General features: G+C 41.2%; 1 protein-coding gene across 1 annotated transcript in view; it reads left to right on the top strand.

Annotated features, from left to right (window-relative positions):
- The first annotated feature begins 9,483 nt into the window (after positions 1–9,483).
- LOC111873000 (QRFP-like peptide receptor) overlaps positions 9,484–15,738 on the top strand; it is a 301,696-nt gene continuing 295,441 nt past the window's right edge. The window contains exons 1-2 of the mRNA XM_023867354.2: positions 9,484–9,633; positions 10,877–11,403. Of these exons, the coding sequence (XP_023723122.1) occupies positions 11,183–11,403 (221 nt within the window). The 5' untranslated portion in view covers positions 9,484–9,633; positions 10,877–11,182. The remainder of the gene's footprint in view (positions 9,634–10,876; positions 11,404–15,738) is intronic.

Raw genomic sequence — 15,738 nt, 5'->3', positions numbered from 1 at the left:
CTTTCTTTTTGATCTTCCTATGTCTCGTTTTCAAGATGGGCGACATTTCTATGCTTGAAGTAGAATGCGAGTCTGTTCCAACCTTTGCAAGTGTGTTTGCCACCTGTCCCTATGTGTTGTAACTTTCGCATATAAAGGGAAGTCACGCAACTCATTTCGTACATCTTTATGCTTTCATTGATCCGTCCTAGTACAGTCTTTGACAGATCTTCAGTATTTCACTTCTGCTGCTTTAATTCTATTCCGGGCTTTCATCTTCAGCACCCACGTTTTGCAACAACATGAAGTACTGGGACATATATGAACTTATTTATTGCTTTCATTTTTTTTGATAGTGGGGTGGGACTAAGTCCCTTGTACTGCGGCCACTTCTGGCCTACTGTACCAGCCCCAGATGATAGGTGAGGGTGATTGTAGAGCAATTGGTGGAATGAAGATTGGCAGTGGAAACCAAAGTACTCCGAGAAAACCTGCCCCAGCGCCACTTTGACCACCACAAATCCCACTTGACCAGACCCGAGATCGAATCCGAGCCGCCGCGATAGGAAGCCAGCGACTAATCGCTTGAGCTGTGGCGCGGCCCAATTTATTGCTTTAGAAGTTCATCTTTTTAACGTTCTTGACTTTGCTCCACTTATGTTTAGTTGTTTAATTGTCTTCTTATATAAATCTGAATCATAATTGTAACTTAACAAGCCATCTCCTTTAATCGAAGTCGGAAGCTTCTTCTATAGTTGAGGAAGTACGTTACAATATTAACTGGAATATTATTATTAATTTAATACCTGCATTTATTTAATTTTTAATTCTCTTAAAATATCTTCCATATAAATTGTCAAGTGTAGGCGGTCACGCGTGACAATATTAAAGGTTTCTAGTTCGGATGATTGGATTTATTAACACTTCGGTTACAACATCTCGTAATTACAATTAATACAGCGCTATCGCTGATTTACACACTTTAGACTTCACCGTTGCACACGCACTAGGATTCCCAGTCTTCAATAGTCGTCTCCTGGCAACGGATCTCAGCACAGAAACTAGCACTTCAAATCACTATGAAGTCTTCTTGCCATTTCTTGTTTAATAGCCCTGGAACCTCGGAATTCAAATAAAAAATTTCTGGACCGTCTTAGCTGCAACCGGACTCGTGTTATAGCTGCAGCACGGAGAACGTAGAAAATGTAGTTCTACTGTTGCCTAGCGCTGACCTCACAGAAAACACTAGTCACATGATAGCCAAGCACTGTTGGGATGTGACGTTACTGCGCCTGCGAGGAAGTGTTTACCGAACCGTTGCCTAGAAGCGGGTTACATAACCCTGTTTTTCTACTGTTGCGTGCGTGTATTACTTAGAAACGGCTGTTTCTGTGGCTCAACCGTTCTTGCATGTGGCAAATACGCCACATTATTAAATAGCGTCCGGAATAGAATATTCCCCTGTCTTACTCCTTGATTAATACAAATTTCTTGAGAATATTGTCCTTCATGAAACTCCTTGACTAATAAACATTTCTTGAGATAATTGTTCATTACGTAATTCTGCTTTTTATAGCATAATTATATCTGATTTTCAGAGTGTTTATTAAATGTTTAGAGCAGCTTCTTTATTCGAAATCTCTCAGAGCTTGACTGTGTTCACCATATCAAACACTTTCTTCATGTCAATTTCCATACTAAACTAAATTCTTCTTTCAAAACTTTTATTTAAAGTGAAAATTTTGCCCGTAAAACAATGTCCCTTTCTAAAATCGGAATGTTCTTGTAAGAAGAGGACTTCCCTTATTATTTGAAGGAGTGCATTCATCAATATAGTGTACACAGTATACAAATTAAATCCGGTGTTTAGAGGACTGGCACCTCGACATTTGCTGGATTGATTTCGTTCTCGTTCCTTAAATAAAGAAATGACGTGGGATTCATACCAAATATTTGGAACATTTAGCGCATCGCCACACTTTATTATTAACATTTATAAATCTATTACTAAGATTTTCCCCTTCATATATTAATAATTNGAGGCAATACGTTCCTCCGAAACGTCGGTTAACACCACATATACGCGGTGCCAAATCCCAGAAGACTGTTTTCTTCATAGTCACCGCCGTGAAAGCGTCAAATCTTACAAAGATGCCTTCGTAAAAAGAAACTATTGATTCTTAAGTTATTTAAAACTCTGCTTCAACTGCTGGGGTTGCACAGCTCCGAGTGATATAAAAATGAGTAGGCAAGCATTTGGAAGCAGTCGACAAGGGCGCATCTCTCAAATTTGCTGCACACGCATTCGTTTGAAGAGACCCAAAGAAACGATGAAAGTTTTCGGTTGGGGTGCCCAGATTTCCAGAAAATTTGGAGTACATCCTGAATATCGTCGAATATGTTAACGCTTGGTGCTTCATGGGACTCATCACATAGTCCTTAATGTAAAAATCTAATTAACTGCCCTAAAAATGAATACCGTACGGTTCTCAGTCTTCCTAATAATAAAAACCCACAGTTATAAAATTCTTATTATGTGGTCTGTAAGATAAAGGAAAACATGTTCACTCAGAGTTCGATGCGCAGGCAGTTAACGTACACTGTGCCTCATCCTCACATACTTGTAGCTTGAAACATTTAATATTTCATAGAATACAGAACTAGGAAAATACATTAACAAAATGTAAGTGAAAATATTTATAAACGTATTACCACAATTGAAGAAACTATTCCTGTAACAGGCTTTGAAGGCCCATAGGGTTGTGAGACGTCGGAGCTCCTTCAATTTCTCTAGATAATCGGTTCACAGATGGCAGTAAGATTGTCAGCCTTAAGCGCCGGCCGCCCTTTACAGCCCAGAAGATTCCTAGTACTCATTTCTGTTAGATGCTGAGTCTATCCCACGGCCATAGAGCGGCTGGAAGGATTAGGTACATTGAAAAGATCCACCTCATAGGGACTCGAACCCGCAACCTTCCGGCTTGTAGCGTAATGCCTCAACCAACTACACTACCGAGCCGGAGTAGCGCAGTCGGTATAGCGACTGCCTACAGGTTGGATGGCCGAGGGTTCGGAGTTCGCGTCCAGGTAGTGTAAAGCCCCATGGGTACTGGGGGCTCTTTCCCTTGGGATAAAGCGGCAGGAGCGTGAAGCTGACCACTCACCTTCATCTAGTGTCGAGGTCAAGAAAATATGGATCTATACAGCCACTCCCCCCATACGTCTTCATGTCGTAATGCATGATTAGTTAAACACAAGGGCGAATTTACCTTACCTTACAATTGAAGAATAGTACCTACTTACCTTAACTTTGGGGCCGCGCCATAGCTCAAGCGGTTAGTCGCTGGCTTCCCACCGCGGCGGTCCGGGTTCAATCCCGGGTCTGGTCAAGTGGGATTTGTGGTGGACAAAGTGGCGCTGGGGCTTGTTTTCTCCGAGTACTTGGGTTTCCCCTGCCAATCTTCATTCCACCAATTGTTCCACAATCACCCTCACCTATCATCTGGGGCTGATACAATAAGCCAGAAGTGGCCGTAATACAAGGGACTTAGTCCCACCCCACTAGCAATACAAAAATACCTTAACTTTCCAAGTTCTTGTTCATTGCAGATAAGATGGCAATGTAGAGCGCGGTGTATCGTTACTGCGCAGGCTTCATAGCCTGTGGATAGGAAGAAACTATATTTGAAATGAGCCGGTCACGGTAGCCGAGCGGTCTAAGGCATGCACTGTCTTCGCTCGCTCGGAAGCCGGGATTGTGGGTTCGAATCCCACTCAGGGCATGGATGTTTGTGTGCGTTTTTCTGTGTTTGTCTACAGGTAGAGGCCTTGCGACGAGCTGATCACTCGCCCAAGGAGACCTACCGAATGTGTAAGGTCTAGAAAAACCGAAGATAACGGAGTTCATGGAGGTAGGCCTAGGCTCACTGGGGCTGTAGTGCCAAGGAAAAAAAAATATTTGAAATGAAGCAAGGCGAATACGTGTCTCTTAAAACTGCAAAATATTTATTTACTAAGACAGACGAAAGCAAAAGTAATTTGGAATGGCAGTCATATCTCTCCTTACGCTACTGACAAGCGGCACAGTTTGTGACTTCCCGTTCTTAGCGACTAAATTATTACCGGAAATATCTGACTTTCGAGTTATTTAACATAGGAATCAATTCTCGACAATGCAGTTCTTCGAAATTTATCTCGATTCTTGAAATAATAATTGAATAACTACCTGATTATATTCACTGCACGTGTGATGCATTTAAATTTATCTTCGGCTAATTCACTCATATATATTAGGATGAAAACGTTTTTGTCAACCAAAAAGAAAAATAAAGTGGAAACATGTTATATTACACAAATGTTTTATATACCCGTAGAGGGAAGTGCGTAATCAATATAGACGGCTCAGGTCCCATGCTGGAGTCAACTGGAGCCTGACGGCACGCTTCTTATTGAACTGCTTCATTTCAGATTATGTGATGACCATTAAGGCACGGAAGAAGATGAAACGCCAAAGTACACTCTGTCGCAAAAGTCTGGTAACGGACACCAGCTGTGCCTTGTAAATTTGAAAAAGCGGCGACGTGTACAGTTTTCTCTCCACACGGCTAGGTAAGATAAAGCTGTCCCTGTGCTTAACTAATTAAACACTACGCCACGAAGGCGTATGGGGGAGTGAATGTGTAGATCCATATTTTCTTGACTTCGGCACTAGTTGGAAGCGAATGGTCAGCTTCAGGCCCCGGTCGCTTTACCTCCTCGGGAAAGGACCCCCTGTATCCATTGGATAGGAGGCTGGATGGGACCCAGATTCGGTCTGGAAGACGCGGAGAAGAGAAAATTTTTGAACCTACTGGGACTCTAACCGCCAGCCCTCAGTCGTCCAGCCTCTAGCCATTCGGTACACCGACGGTGGTATGCCGGTATGTGGTCTAGTCTGTATGTATTTATGTGCGGAATGTTGGAAGCAGAGTTCAATTACTGCCAGAACAAATGATTCCGTTCTGTTTTTGATGTCTGTCTAAGAACTATAATGCTTAAACATAAAGTGTGTGGGAACACCTTATGGAACCTACTTGTCATCAGATGGTGAGACTAGCAAGAATTACAAATTATCCCAATAACTATAAAATCAAACACCGGTAGCACACGCCTGAGCATTATTTCTGTTACCTAGTGCGGACTCCATCTACATTAAACTTGTCACAAATAACTTGAAAATTTCGTATCGCTGACAGATTTATAATTTTGACATCAAAAATATTTCGTGTAGAAGTGTATCTTTGTTTATGTTCTATCCCGATAAAAACGCTCACATGACAAACTCCAGTGATTCATTAGGACTTATCATCAAATGGAAATAGGCCTACTAGTATTTCTCTCGGTGTCAAAGTCATTCCCCTGTTGCAGTCTATAAGAATTCTCTTAATACAATTCTGCAATTTTTCAAGATTTAGTGTAATACTCAGCTTCAGACATTAAATAATGTGTGATTGTGTCTCTCCAAGACAGAAGTTCACCCAATTATAGTTTTTGTTAGGAAACTCTAAAAGTACGTACAAAGGCTGAATCCATTTTGGTTGCATTTCATTCGTCTAAAGTTAAAAAGAAAGAAAAACCCTATGTTTAATGTTTATCATGCAATGAAGACTTCGGGGTAGTGGGGGTATAGCTCCATCTTTCTTGACCTCGGCAATAGATGGATTTGAGTGGTTAGCTTCATGATTCGGCCGCTTTACCCTTGAGCAAAGAACACATATTACTTATCGGACAGGAGGCTTAATGGGTCCAAGAGTCGGTTTGAATACTGTGAAGAAGAGAATAATTTCTTTCCCTTGTCGAGGATTGAACCCTGGCCATCCAGCCCGTAGCCCATCGCTATACTGAATGAGCTTTCCCGGCTTCCCGAGTTTCGGTCATACCATTCAAGTCGATAATTTGGTTCAAAGTTATTAGGGAAGAAAACACACAGACAGGCAGGCAGACACAAGGACGTCATAACAGAAAGACTCTCTCCATGTAACACAAGCAAATTAGACAAACAAGAAATAATCACTTATATAATTTCAGGTTTGTGTAAATTATTTTATTACAAACCTGCGCTTTGTAGCGAGAATATGACAGAATTATGTCTATGTCCTACGCAGGAAAGAAGTTTGTGTCACACACTTAATGCTCGAATATTGTGTACTGCAATTTTGGCATTATAATAAGTAATTATTTCGTAAAGTAATTAATTAATTATGCTAGAGTCCATATAATGAAGTGAATGGTAGACTCCTAGTTATATTTTTGTCTGTGCGCCATACAATGCAATTTTTCCACACTTCGCGAGATAATAAATCCAGCCCTTCCAATTTCATCTTCCAACAAAACTTCTACTTCTTCAGAATGCATACGCTGCAGTAATTGTGCGCAGGACACCACGACGTCATATAACCCTTCTGGCTTGTAGGGTAGCACCTCAACCACTACGCTACCGCGTGCCCCCTCTTCAGATTGCATACGCTGCAGTAATTGTGCACAGGACACCACGACGTCATATAACCCTTCCGGTTTGTAGCGTAGCACCTCAACCACTACGCTACCGCGTGCCCCCTCTTCAGATTGCATACGCTGCAGTAATTGTGCACAGGACACCACGACGTCATATAACCCTTCCGGTTTGTAGCGTAGCACCTCAACCACTACGCTACCGCGTGCCCCCTCTTCAGATTGCATACGCTGCAGTAATTGTGCACAGGACACCACGACGTCATATAACCCTTCCGGTTTGTAGCGTAGCACCTCAACCACTACGCTACCGCGTGCCCCCTTCTTCAGATTGCATACGCTGCAGTAATTGTGCGCAGGACACTACGACATCACCTAACCCAAGAAACAATGTAATGAACCGGAGATGTATTGCTTACAGCACCCTCAATTGCCAGTTATACAAATAACTTTAATATGAGTCGTTCTATGAAGGAGGCCAAAGTGATACTTCAATTACAAATTAATATCTACTTTGCAGACATTGAATGGATGACAAATGTTACGAACATACTGGACAATACGTTAAGTAGACGTATAACAAATATTTTAGCTTAAATGATAGTACGACTCAATAGCGAATGAAGGAGACTGAGCATTTTGAGCATAGCAAGAAAAAGCACCACAATATAATACTCCAAGAATATGAAGAATATGAAGGTGGTAACACTGTAACTGGAAACTGTCTACTTTATAGTGTAAAGGACAATGCGTGGCAACTGTGATCATTTTAATTTTACAAGGCACATAAATGGAATATTTCTTTTCACGCAGTGAGAGGCGGGCAGAAATTCTAACACATAATTAATATCCTCGATATAAATATCCTGTAGTAACACATTTCGATATCTGACTCTCGAAATACAAGAACTTGTTCCCAGAATGGTTTTGGATTTTCGAAACACAAGGTGATGATATTAGTGTTGACTTACCAGTGGCTAAATATGTATTCTGTCTGCTACAGAATGTGAAGAATAGCAACAGAAACACGATTATTATTTCCTAGGTAGATAATTTCACTGACGAAACTTGAGGGAAGTCGAAGTTAAAACATCCAGGCGTTTCGTGTGAATTAAATTCACATTCCAAGGAACACAGATCGCACTAACAGCCAGCCTATATCTGCTCAACGTTACTCTCAGTGACTCTGTATTTTACAGCGTGCATTGCGTTTCGTTCAATGGATCAGTCTGAGAATCCTGATATTTATTTTCAGCTTCCTGTGAGCCAGAGGTTATGATAGTTCGATCAGGATAGAAACAAAATTCAATCAAACTTTATTGCAGGTTATTAATACCAAATGTTACTGAAATTCTTGAGGCCTTCAGAGATGAAACTTACAGGAGGACTCTTCTTCTCCACTGCATGAAACTTCAGTAACTTAAACAATTCTTAATTAGAACATAGCACAGACTTCAGAAGTTGAAGCGCGCTGTCGAATTTTTGTTGTTGTCTTTGCGTTAATTTATTTCACAGCTAGGGAAGTTACTTCATTACATATGAGACATTAATATGAAGGAAGATCAGAGTTTCTCCAATCGGATTAGAATTCGAGTGTCCCACTATTACTTGCGAAACAAACTGACTGGTTGTAGAGTAGGTAGCGAGAACTTGAGAGTCACTCAGATTATTATTATTAGAGGAGGTTGGTTTCCCCATGCACTTAGACCAGTTATTGGTCCATTGTGCGTCTCCCTTTAAGTTCTACTGTCGCCATACCCTACCGGTACCGGTGCGTGCTATCAGCCCCGTTCAGCCAATGAGGTCGGCCCTCGGTACCTGGTATTTCCCCCATCTACCAGAGGCATTGGAAACTACTTGGGCGGGAAATGTGTTGCCTAATTTTGCTCAGAGGTCTCCTAGAGACATGTGGATCTTTTACGTGCCGTAAATCTACGACACGGGACCCACGGTGGACTTGTTCCCTGAAGTTTTCCGCCCTTAAAAATTCCACGACCTCCGCCGGATTTCAACCCGCGTACCTTGACTCATGAGGTGGGAACGTTACCCCTAGAATACGGAGGCCGCTGAGTCACTCAGATACTTACCATCAAGTGGCTGAGATAGGAAGTTCAACATATGTGCAAGAAGAAAAAATTGTAATGATCGTGATACAAATCACCTGGCAGTGTGAAGAGGGTCAATCCTTTTCTAAATGACAGGTTTCCACGGTCCCTAGAAAATATGATGGTAGACATATGCAAATTGCCAATATGTAACGTACATACAGAATAGTCGATTAGGAATGACAGTAAAATTAATATGGAATAGTCCGTATACTGGTAGACCTCGAGCATGTGTATGAAAGATGTGCGACTAATATGAAATTCAGAACATTCTAGGCAAGAAACGCTCATAAGGAAATATGTCAATGTAGAAAGCTGTCTTCTGGGACGTGGCGCAGTGTAGATTTTGTGTGAACCGACGTTTCGGAGGAACGTATCGCCTGCATCTTCAGGGTAGAAAAATCCGCGAGTGAGGAACCAGCTTTAGTAGATGGCTGTAGCCACATCCCAGAAGACGGCCTTCTTCAATCACAGCCGTGAAAACCTCAAATCTTGTACGAAGTATGTCAAGTTGCGTGTTTCATGCAGCAGTACGGGTTACGTCCCACGTCTTATAGATCCCCGTGCTTTGGAAGATTTTTTATTTCTTCAGTTTTCATGAGCAAATTATCTGAAAAACTTATGTCTCCTTCTTCCACGATTTATTTTTCAAAATAACGACGCGAATATTGCACACCGCCTCCGCAACTCTTACAGCAGATGCGTGGAATGCTACGTGCAGAATCACGAACACTCATTTCCACTGCCGTGAGGCGCTTCGAAATCTTGTTATCGCAAAAGTGAGTTAAGCACAGAAACGCAAACATGCGTCGTAAGGCTCACTCGCCCTGCGCCTGGCTGCTGGCGCGGCGCTATGGACCAGCCACACGCTCTCAGTGTGGACCATTACGCGGTGCATGATGGTCACTCGGGCATGGGCGTGAAGTGCTTCCTAACTTACTCAGCTCCCAACTAGTGACCGTGAGAACATTGCCTCATTTTAGAGTTTGGAATTATGAAGGCTCGGTTTTAGAGATGCAACAACGCTTCATCAGCTATAAAGAGCAAAATGGCTTTACTAGTATGTGTTTGGTGTATTTTAATTCAAAACAAAACATATTTTTCTAATTTAAATGTGATGGCTTTTAACTACAATTGAAATCACAATGGAACTGAAGTCTATTTAGAACCCTACGAAATCCCAACTGATTACTCTTTATTGGGTGCTTCTTTGATTATCTTGGAGTTCTAACAACGATACGATGCAAAGACCGTAATTAGATGAGGAGCTACTGAACCCCCCTACACCTCGAACTCTTTCGAATGACACGATAAAATAAAAGGTGTACACGAAAAGATTTGCTTAAGGAAATAAACGGCGTTAAGTGGATACACGATATGTTGACAGCTACTTTCCAGTAACGAACTATTTGAAGTAATCTCCCGCACAAAAACATATCACGAAAAGAGTTACTACAAAAATCTATATCAAAAACCGCACAATTCTTCTTGCACAGATAAACGGTAAGACGAAACTTCTGTTTCACTGCTTCTAAAGTATAATATAGAGCTATTGCAGTACTTTAAATTATTCCAGATTTTGCGTGTTGAACTAGTATATAACGTTATATATTTAATAAAATTTTAATATGATTCGGTATTCGAATAATATGTTTTCATAGCGAAAATTTGATATTTATTATATTCCAATATTTCCACCACATATAACATGAAGTGACAAGATATATGCATAAATAAATTACATACGTAAATTATACACACACGAATGAGTACATGAGTATTTAAAATGGAAACAAAAATTTACAGGAATATTTTATACCGATTGGTCATTACCTCACTATTGAATATGTTGGCAGATAAATAGATGTCTTTGAAAATGGTAATCTCATTATAGGAATATACATGTTATTTAATTCTCACCCTTATTAAATGTATAGGAAGACACCGTGGACTTAGGAGTCTAGTGCCTGGATGACACATCGAATAAAAATGTGATGTGATAATTACTTGGCTTTATATAGCACGCGTAACCCGAATGATCTAAACATCTAACATAACTGAAAAACTAAAACAACGACAACGATGTTTAGTTTGTATCTGATTAATCTAATTTGTTAACAGTTTCAAATATCCAGTGCAGCCGAGTAGACTTTAAATCAGTTATGCATTAAATAATCTGTTGCTGTGTATACAGAACGAACAAATATCCAAAACACTCCTCTGTTTGATAGACTTCAGGTCTGGAGCGAATGATGTAAGTCTTGGTGCAATTTACTAAATAAAATTTACTTTCTTTATCCAAGGCACTGTACCGGAGATAGAGGGTGCGTCTGTAGATCCAAACTGAAAGCTGCGAAGACAAACGGCGATGCGTAACACAACAGACCTAATAACATCTAGTTTATTACATTTTCGACTTACCCAATTTATTGTTTTTAGTAGAAAACCGCGAAATAACAGAGCACTTCCCAGGCATGTGACTGACATATTGTAAATTATGCTCTATAGCTGATGAATGCATCGATAAAACTAACACTTAGGGTTTCACATGAGGGGCTGTAAGAACTGAGCTCGCATGAGTATTGTCTCCATGTAAAAAGAAAGGAACAATGGAGCAAAACGCAACAGAGGCTTGGTACAGTGAAGTGTCCACTCCGAACTACAGCACTCATTTGGACACTTATCAGATTGTGAAGGGCTTCTTGGACTCGCAATGGGTGTTGCAGGAAAACATCATTCTTGTGACACTTTACATTCCTCTACTGATTCTGGCCGCAGCCGCCAACGTACTCGTCATTGTTGTCGTCATAAAGTACCATTACATGAGGAGGTAAGTGCAAGAGAGATAAACATTTACCTAAAGGTCCGGTTTCAGGCGAGAAGACATACTTGGCTTGAAGATGGCGTAAGCACCACGCGTCAACAATGGAACCACTTCACTTCAATGTCATGTACAGAACTATTAGGCTTATTTTTTACTCTATCAATCGTCTGGTATATATAAGACAAAAAACACAACGTTTCGGAGACTAGGTCTGTCTCCGTCCTCAGGTGGATGGGGCAGGATAGATCTACTCAGTTGGGCCTGTTAGAAAGAGCTAGTCTCAATCCAATGGGCCCTACTGAGTAGGTCTATCCTGCCCTATCCACCTGAGGACAGAGACAGATCCAGTCTCCGAAACGTTGTGGTTTTTTTGTCTTATATATACCAGATGAAGGATAGAGTCCAAAATAAGCCTAATAGTTCTGTACGTCATGTTCAGTGTTTCAATGTTACTCTTAATAAATTAAATGCAGAATGGTCGTCAATTATCGAAATGGTTTAAGATTGCTGTTCTCTGGGATGTGGCGCCGTGCAGCGTATAAGATATTTACTGACTTTTGGAGGAACGTTCTGCCTCTGCCTTCAGGGTAGAATAGTGAAGGAAGAGTAATCCCACCCTTCCATTTTGGGGAGAGACGCAGCATGCTACTCTAAAACGGCGGTAAACATCTAAGACGGTGCACAGCGCCACAATCCAACACATCCCAGAAGAAAATAATCCTCATTGTTATCGCCTTGAGACTCACATCAAAATACAGATTGGCCCCCAAATTAGTTAACCTAACATATCCCTCGTATGAACTGAAGCGTTCAGATTTAAATCTGCTAATCATTTTGTAGAAATGTATCTTAGCGTTGCTAATTGTACACTGTGCATGGAGAATCTCATTTCGAATAGTTTTTATAGTTTAAGCAACAGAGGCATTTCTAATGTATTTCAGTGTACATTTCACTAACAAACTGACTGATTTTTGGGCCACTCTGTAGACGAGACAGATTTCTTTTATGTATATATTCTTTGCCTGGGAATATTAAGTCTCTTAGTATTTAGGCGGCAAATTTCTCATTGCATCAATATGGGATGATAAAGAAATAAATGAAAACGTTTGTTGGAATGAAAAATTGTAAAGGAAAATGAAGTACTCGGAGAAAACATGACCGAGTGTTATTTCGTCTATTACAAATCTCACACGAACTGGCCCTGGACTGAGATCCTATTGCCGCGGTCAGCAGCAACCGACCAGCCGCCTGATCTATGGCCCAGTAGGCTGAGAACAGACTTAATTTAGATGAACGGTTTGTTTACAAAATTAAGGAGTAGATGAAGGAGTGCTGTACAGAAACCGGTGAATATTATGTTTGATAATACATGGCTATATTGTGACGTGTATACCTAATGCTAGGCAACGACTCAGTAAACATATTCCCGAGGGAGCCAAGGCGCGCAACAATAGGACGTCTATTGCTAGGCAACGGATCAGTAAACACGCCTACAACAATACGGAACAATAGAAGACCGTGTTTTCCGTGGGGTTAGCCGGGAGGCAATGTAATGGGAAGTTACAAGGGAGCAGTTAGTTGTTAGAAGCTGAGAGAGGTCAGTTAAGGAAGAGTTTATTTCAGTTAGTTGTCAAAAATTGGGTCGAGTTCTGGAGATGACAGTCGAAGGTGATTAGGTGGAGCATGTGTGATTTGAAGTAACAGTAAGGCTGTTAAAAATTCTTTGCCAGGATACGATTAGTGAAGACGGAGAACCCAGCTGCCTGTGTAACGGTGAACCCTAAAGTGTGTAGAACAGCGATAGTGCTGTGTTACCTGTAGTCCTGAGTTCAATGAATAAGGTGTCAGTAAATCCATTCATCTAATCCAGAACCCGTCTGATAAAGTCATTCTCAAACAACCCTAAAACGTGACAATATATTTTGTCTTAATAGGAACTGAATTATTTAAGACCAAATGTTGTAAAATTTACCGGTTTGTGCAACAGTTTTTAATATGAACGAAATATTTACATCTTTCGGCCTGTAAGGGCCTTCATCAGAATGGGACAAACACTTGGTAGACGGCCCATCACACATGAATTTGCATACCAACAGTAAGGAAATACGAATTTCACAGGGTCCATGTAAGCAAACAGATTTTAGATTAAATTAAAATTGTTTGCTTTTTGACAGATTTTTTTAAACATACCAATGTTTTAAATCCATTTGCAACAACATATGCACGTCATAAAGTATTTCCTTTGAAGTGTTCATAGCCTTATGATGGTGGCCGATACCAGCACAAACATATAAATGTTTTAAAGCTCTTTCACTTGAAACTTATCTCTTTTATCCTATGTTACAAAGTGTAGCGGTTCAAGAAACGNATGATGGTGGCCGATACCAGCACAAACATATAAATGTTTTAAAGCTTAAGGTCTTTCATTCTGGTCCGTCACATNCGTCTCTCTTGAAAATAGTTGCGCCCGTAACGTAAATTAAGTTACTGTAGCACGAATTGACGTTCTCGCAACTGTGATGTGAAGAGTTGTACCTTTCGGGAAATAAAATTAATGTACAATTAATTTGTTTCTGGTGTCCATCATTCTGTTTCTATTTAAATAAAAAATAACATACCACGATAACAAACAGTTTAGATCTTATTTAAATTAGTATACTACTTTCGAAGTGATCCGACATTTCGGAAGAAAATATAGCCTCAGTCTTCAGGGTTAAAGCGAGAGGTCAGAATGAATATGGGAGCAATACTCGTCAATAATATTCGGGAGATCCCCGACAAGACTCTCGATTCAGGGACTGACTGAGGCTTCCCGGTGTATTTCTCAGTCCCACAGGACAAATGTTTGGATAAGTAAAAGAAAAAGTAAAGCTATCCCTGTAACAGGCCGTGAAGGCACATAGGGTTGTGAGTCGTTGAGGGTCCCAAACTATCTAGACAATCGGCTCAAAGATGGCGGTGAGGTTGTCAGCCTTCGGCGCCGGCCGCGCTTTACTCCCCAGGAAAATTATTTAGTTAATTCCTGGTACTCATTTCTGTTAGAGGCTGAGTAAACCCCTTAAAATATGGCAGTCCCGTTCCTCTCACACTCGTCACTCACAAATCCCCCTCTCATTCGGCATTACGCAATGAGACGCGAAGCTGTCCGTGTGCTTAAAGGGACATGGATGCATACCTTCACACATTCATACCCTGGCACTATAGTGATGTGAGCAGTCAGCTTCAAGCCGCGGCAGTTTCATTCCCGAGAAAGAAGTCGATACAGAAGAGAAAAATCTCTCTCCATCTCGGAGTTTAACCTCAATTTATCGAAAATCCAGCCCATTCCCTAACCCCTATATTAAGTAAGATATGCCGGCTCCATCGTTGCTGAAGTATGCGGTTGAAAAAGCGTTGTTACATAAATCAATACCCAATAAATACTCTTGTTTTCTTTCAACATTTCTTATATTCGCTTAGTGGTGGTGGAGTCCAACTGGGTCCACTCGGCACGGCGGGCACTGATTAGCCTATTGTAGCCTGCCCCGGGTGATTATGATGATGGAGAATTTGGTGGAATGAAGATTTGCAGGGGAAACCGAAGTACTCGGAGAAAACCTGCCTCAGCGCCACTTTGTCCACCACAAATCCCACTTGACCATACCCGGGATCGAATCCGGCCGCCGTGGTAGGAAGCCAGCGAGTAACCGCTTGAGCTACGGCGCGGCCATTGCTCTCGTTTCTCAGGATACTTTTTCATTTTTCGATACGTGATAAATAAATAGCCAGTCACGGTAGCCGAGCGGTCCAAGGCATGTACTGTCTTCGCTCGCTCGGAAGCCGGGATCGTGGGTTTCAGTTCCACTCAGGGCATGGATGTTTGATGTTTGATGCATGTGTGTGTGTGTGTGTGTGTGTGTGCGTGCGTGAGGAATAGGTAGAGGCCTTGCGACGAGTTGATTACCAGCCCAAGGAGTCCTACCGAATGTCTAAGATCTAGTAAACCGAAGTAGTTTCATGGAGGTGGGCCAAGGCCGAAAATTGAGGCTGTAGCACAAAAAAAGTAAAAGTTATGACTGAGACCGGAATAATAGAGTCATTTAAATGAGAATAGGCATATTCGAACAGATGACTCCTGCGTAAGAAACTGTCGTGATTATAGTGTTAAAACTTAATAGCTAGTTCTTATGTGTGAGATATCAACAGCATTTCAACAAGAGTGTATTGCACACAGAATTACTGGGTTTTTGGACTTTTTCCATCGTCCGGAATTCTAGGTAGTAGACACTCTAGGTAATAGTGGACATGGCGTTTCGGAAACTGGATCTGTTTCTGTCTTCAGGTGAGAAAGGAAGACACCTA

The sequence above is a fragment of the Cryptotermes secundus genome, unplaced genomic scaffold (assembly GCF_002891405.2).
Source record: "Cryptotermes secundus unplaced genomic scaffold, Csec_1.0 scaffold1678, whole genome shotgun sequence".
NCBI classification, from domain to species: Eukaryota; Metazoa; Arthropoda; class Insecta; order Blattodea; family Kalotermitidae; genus Cryptotermes; species Cryptotermes secundus.
This window is presented reverse-complemented; position numbering and strand designations above follow the sequence as displayed.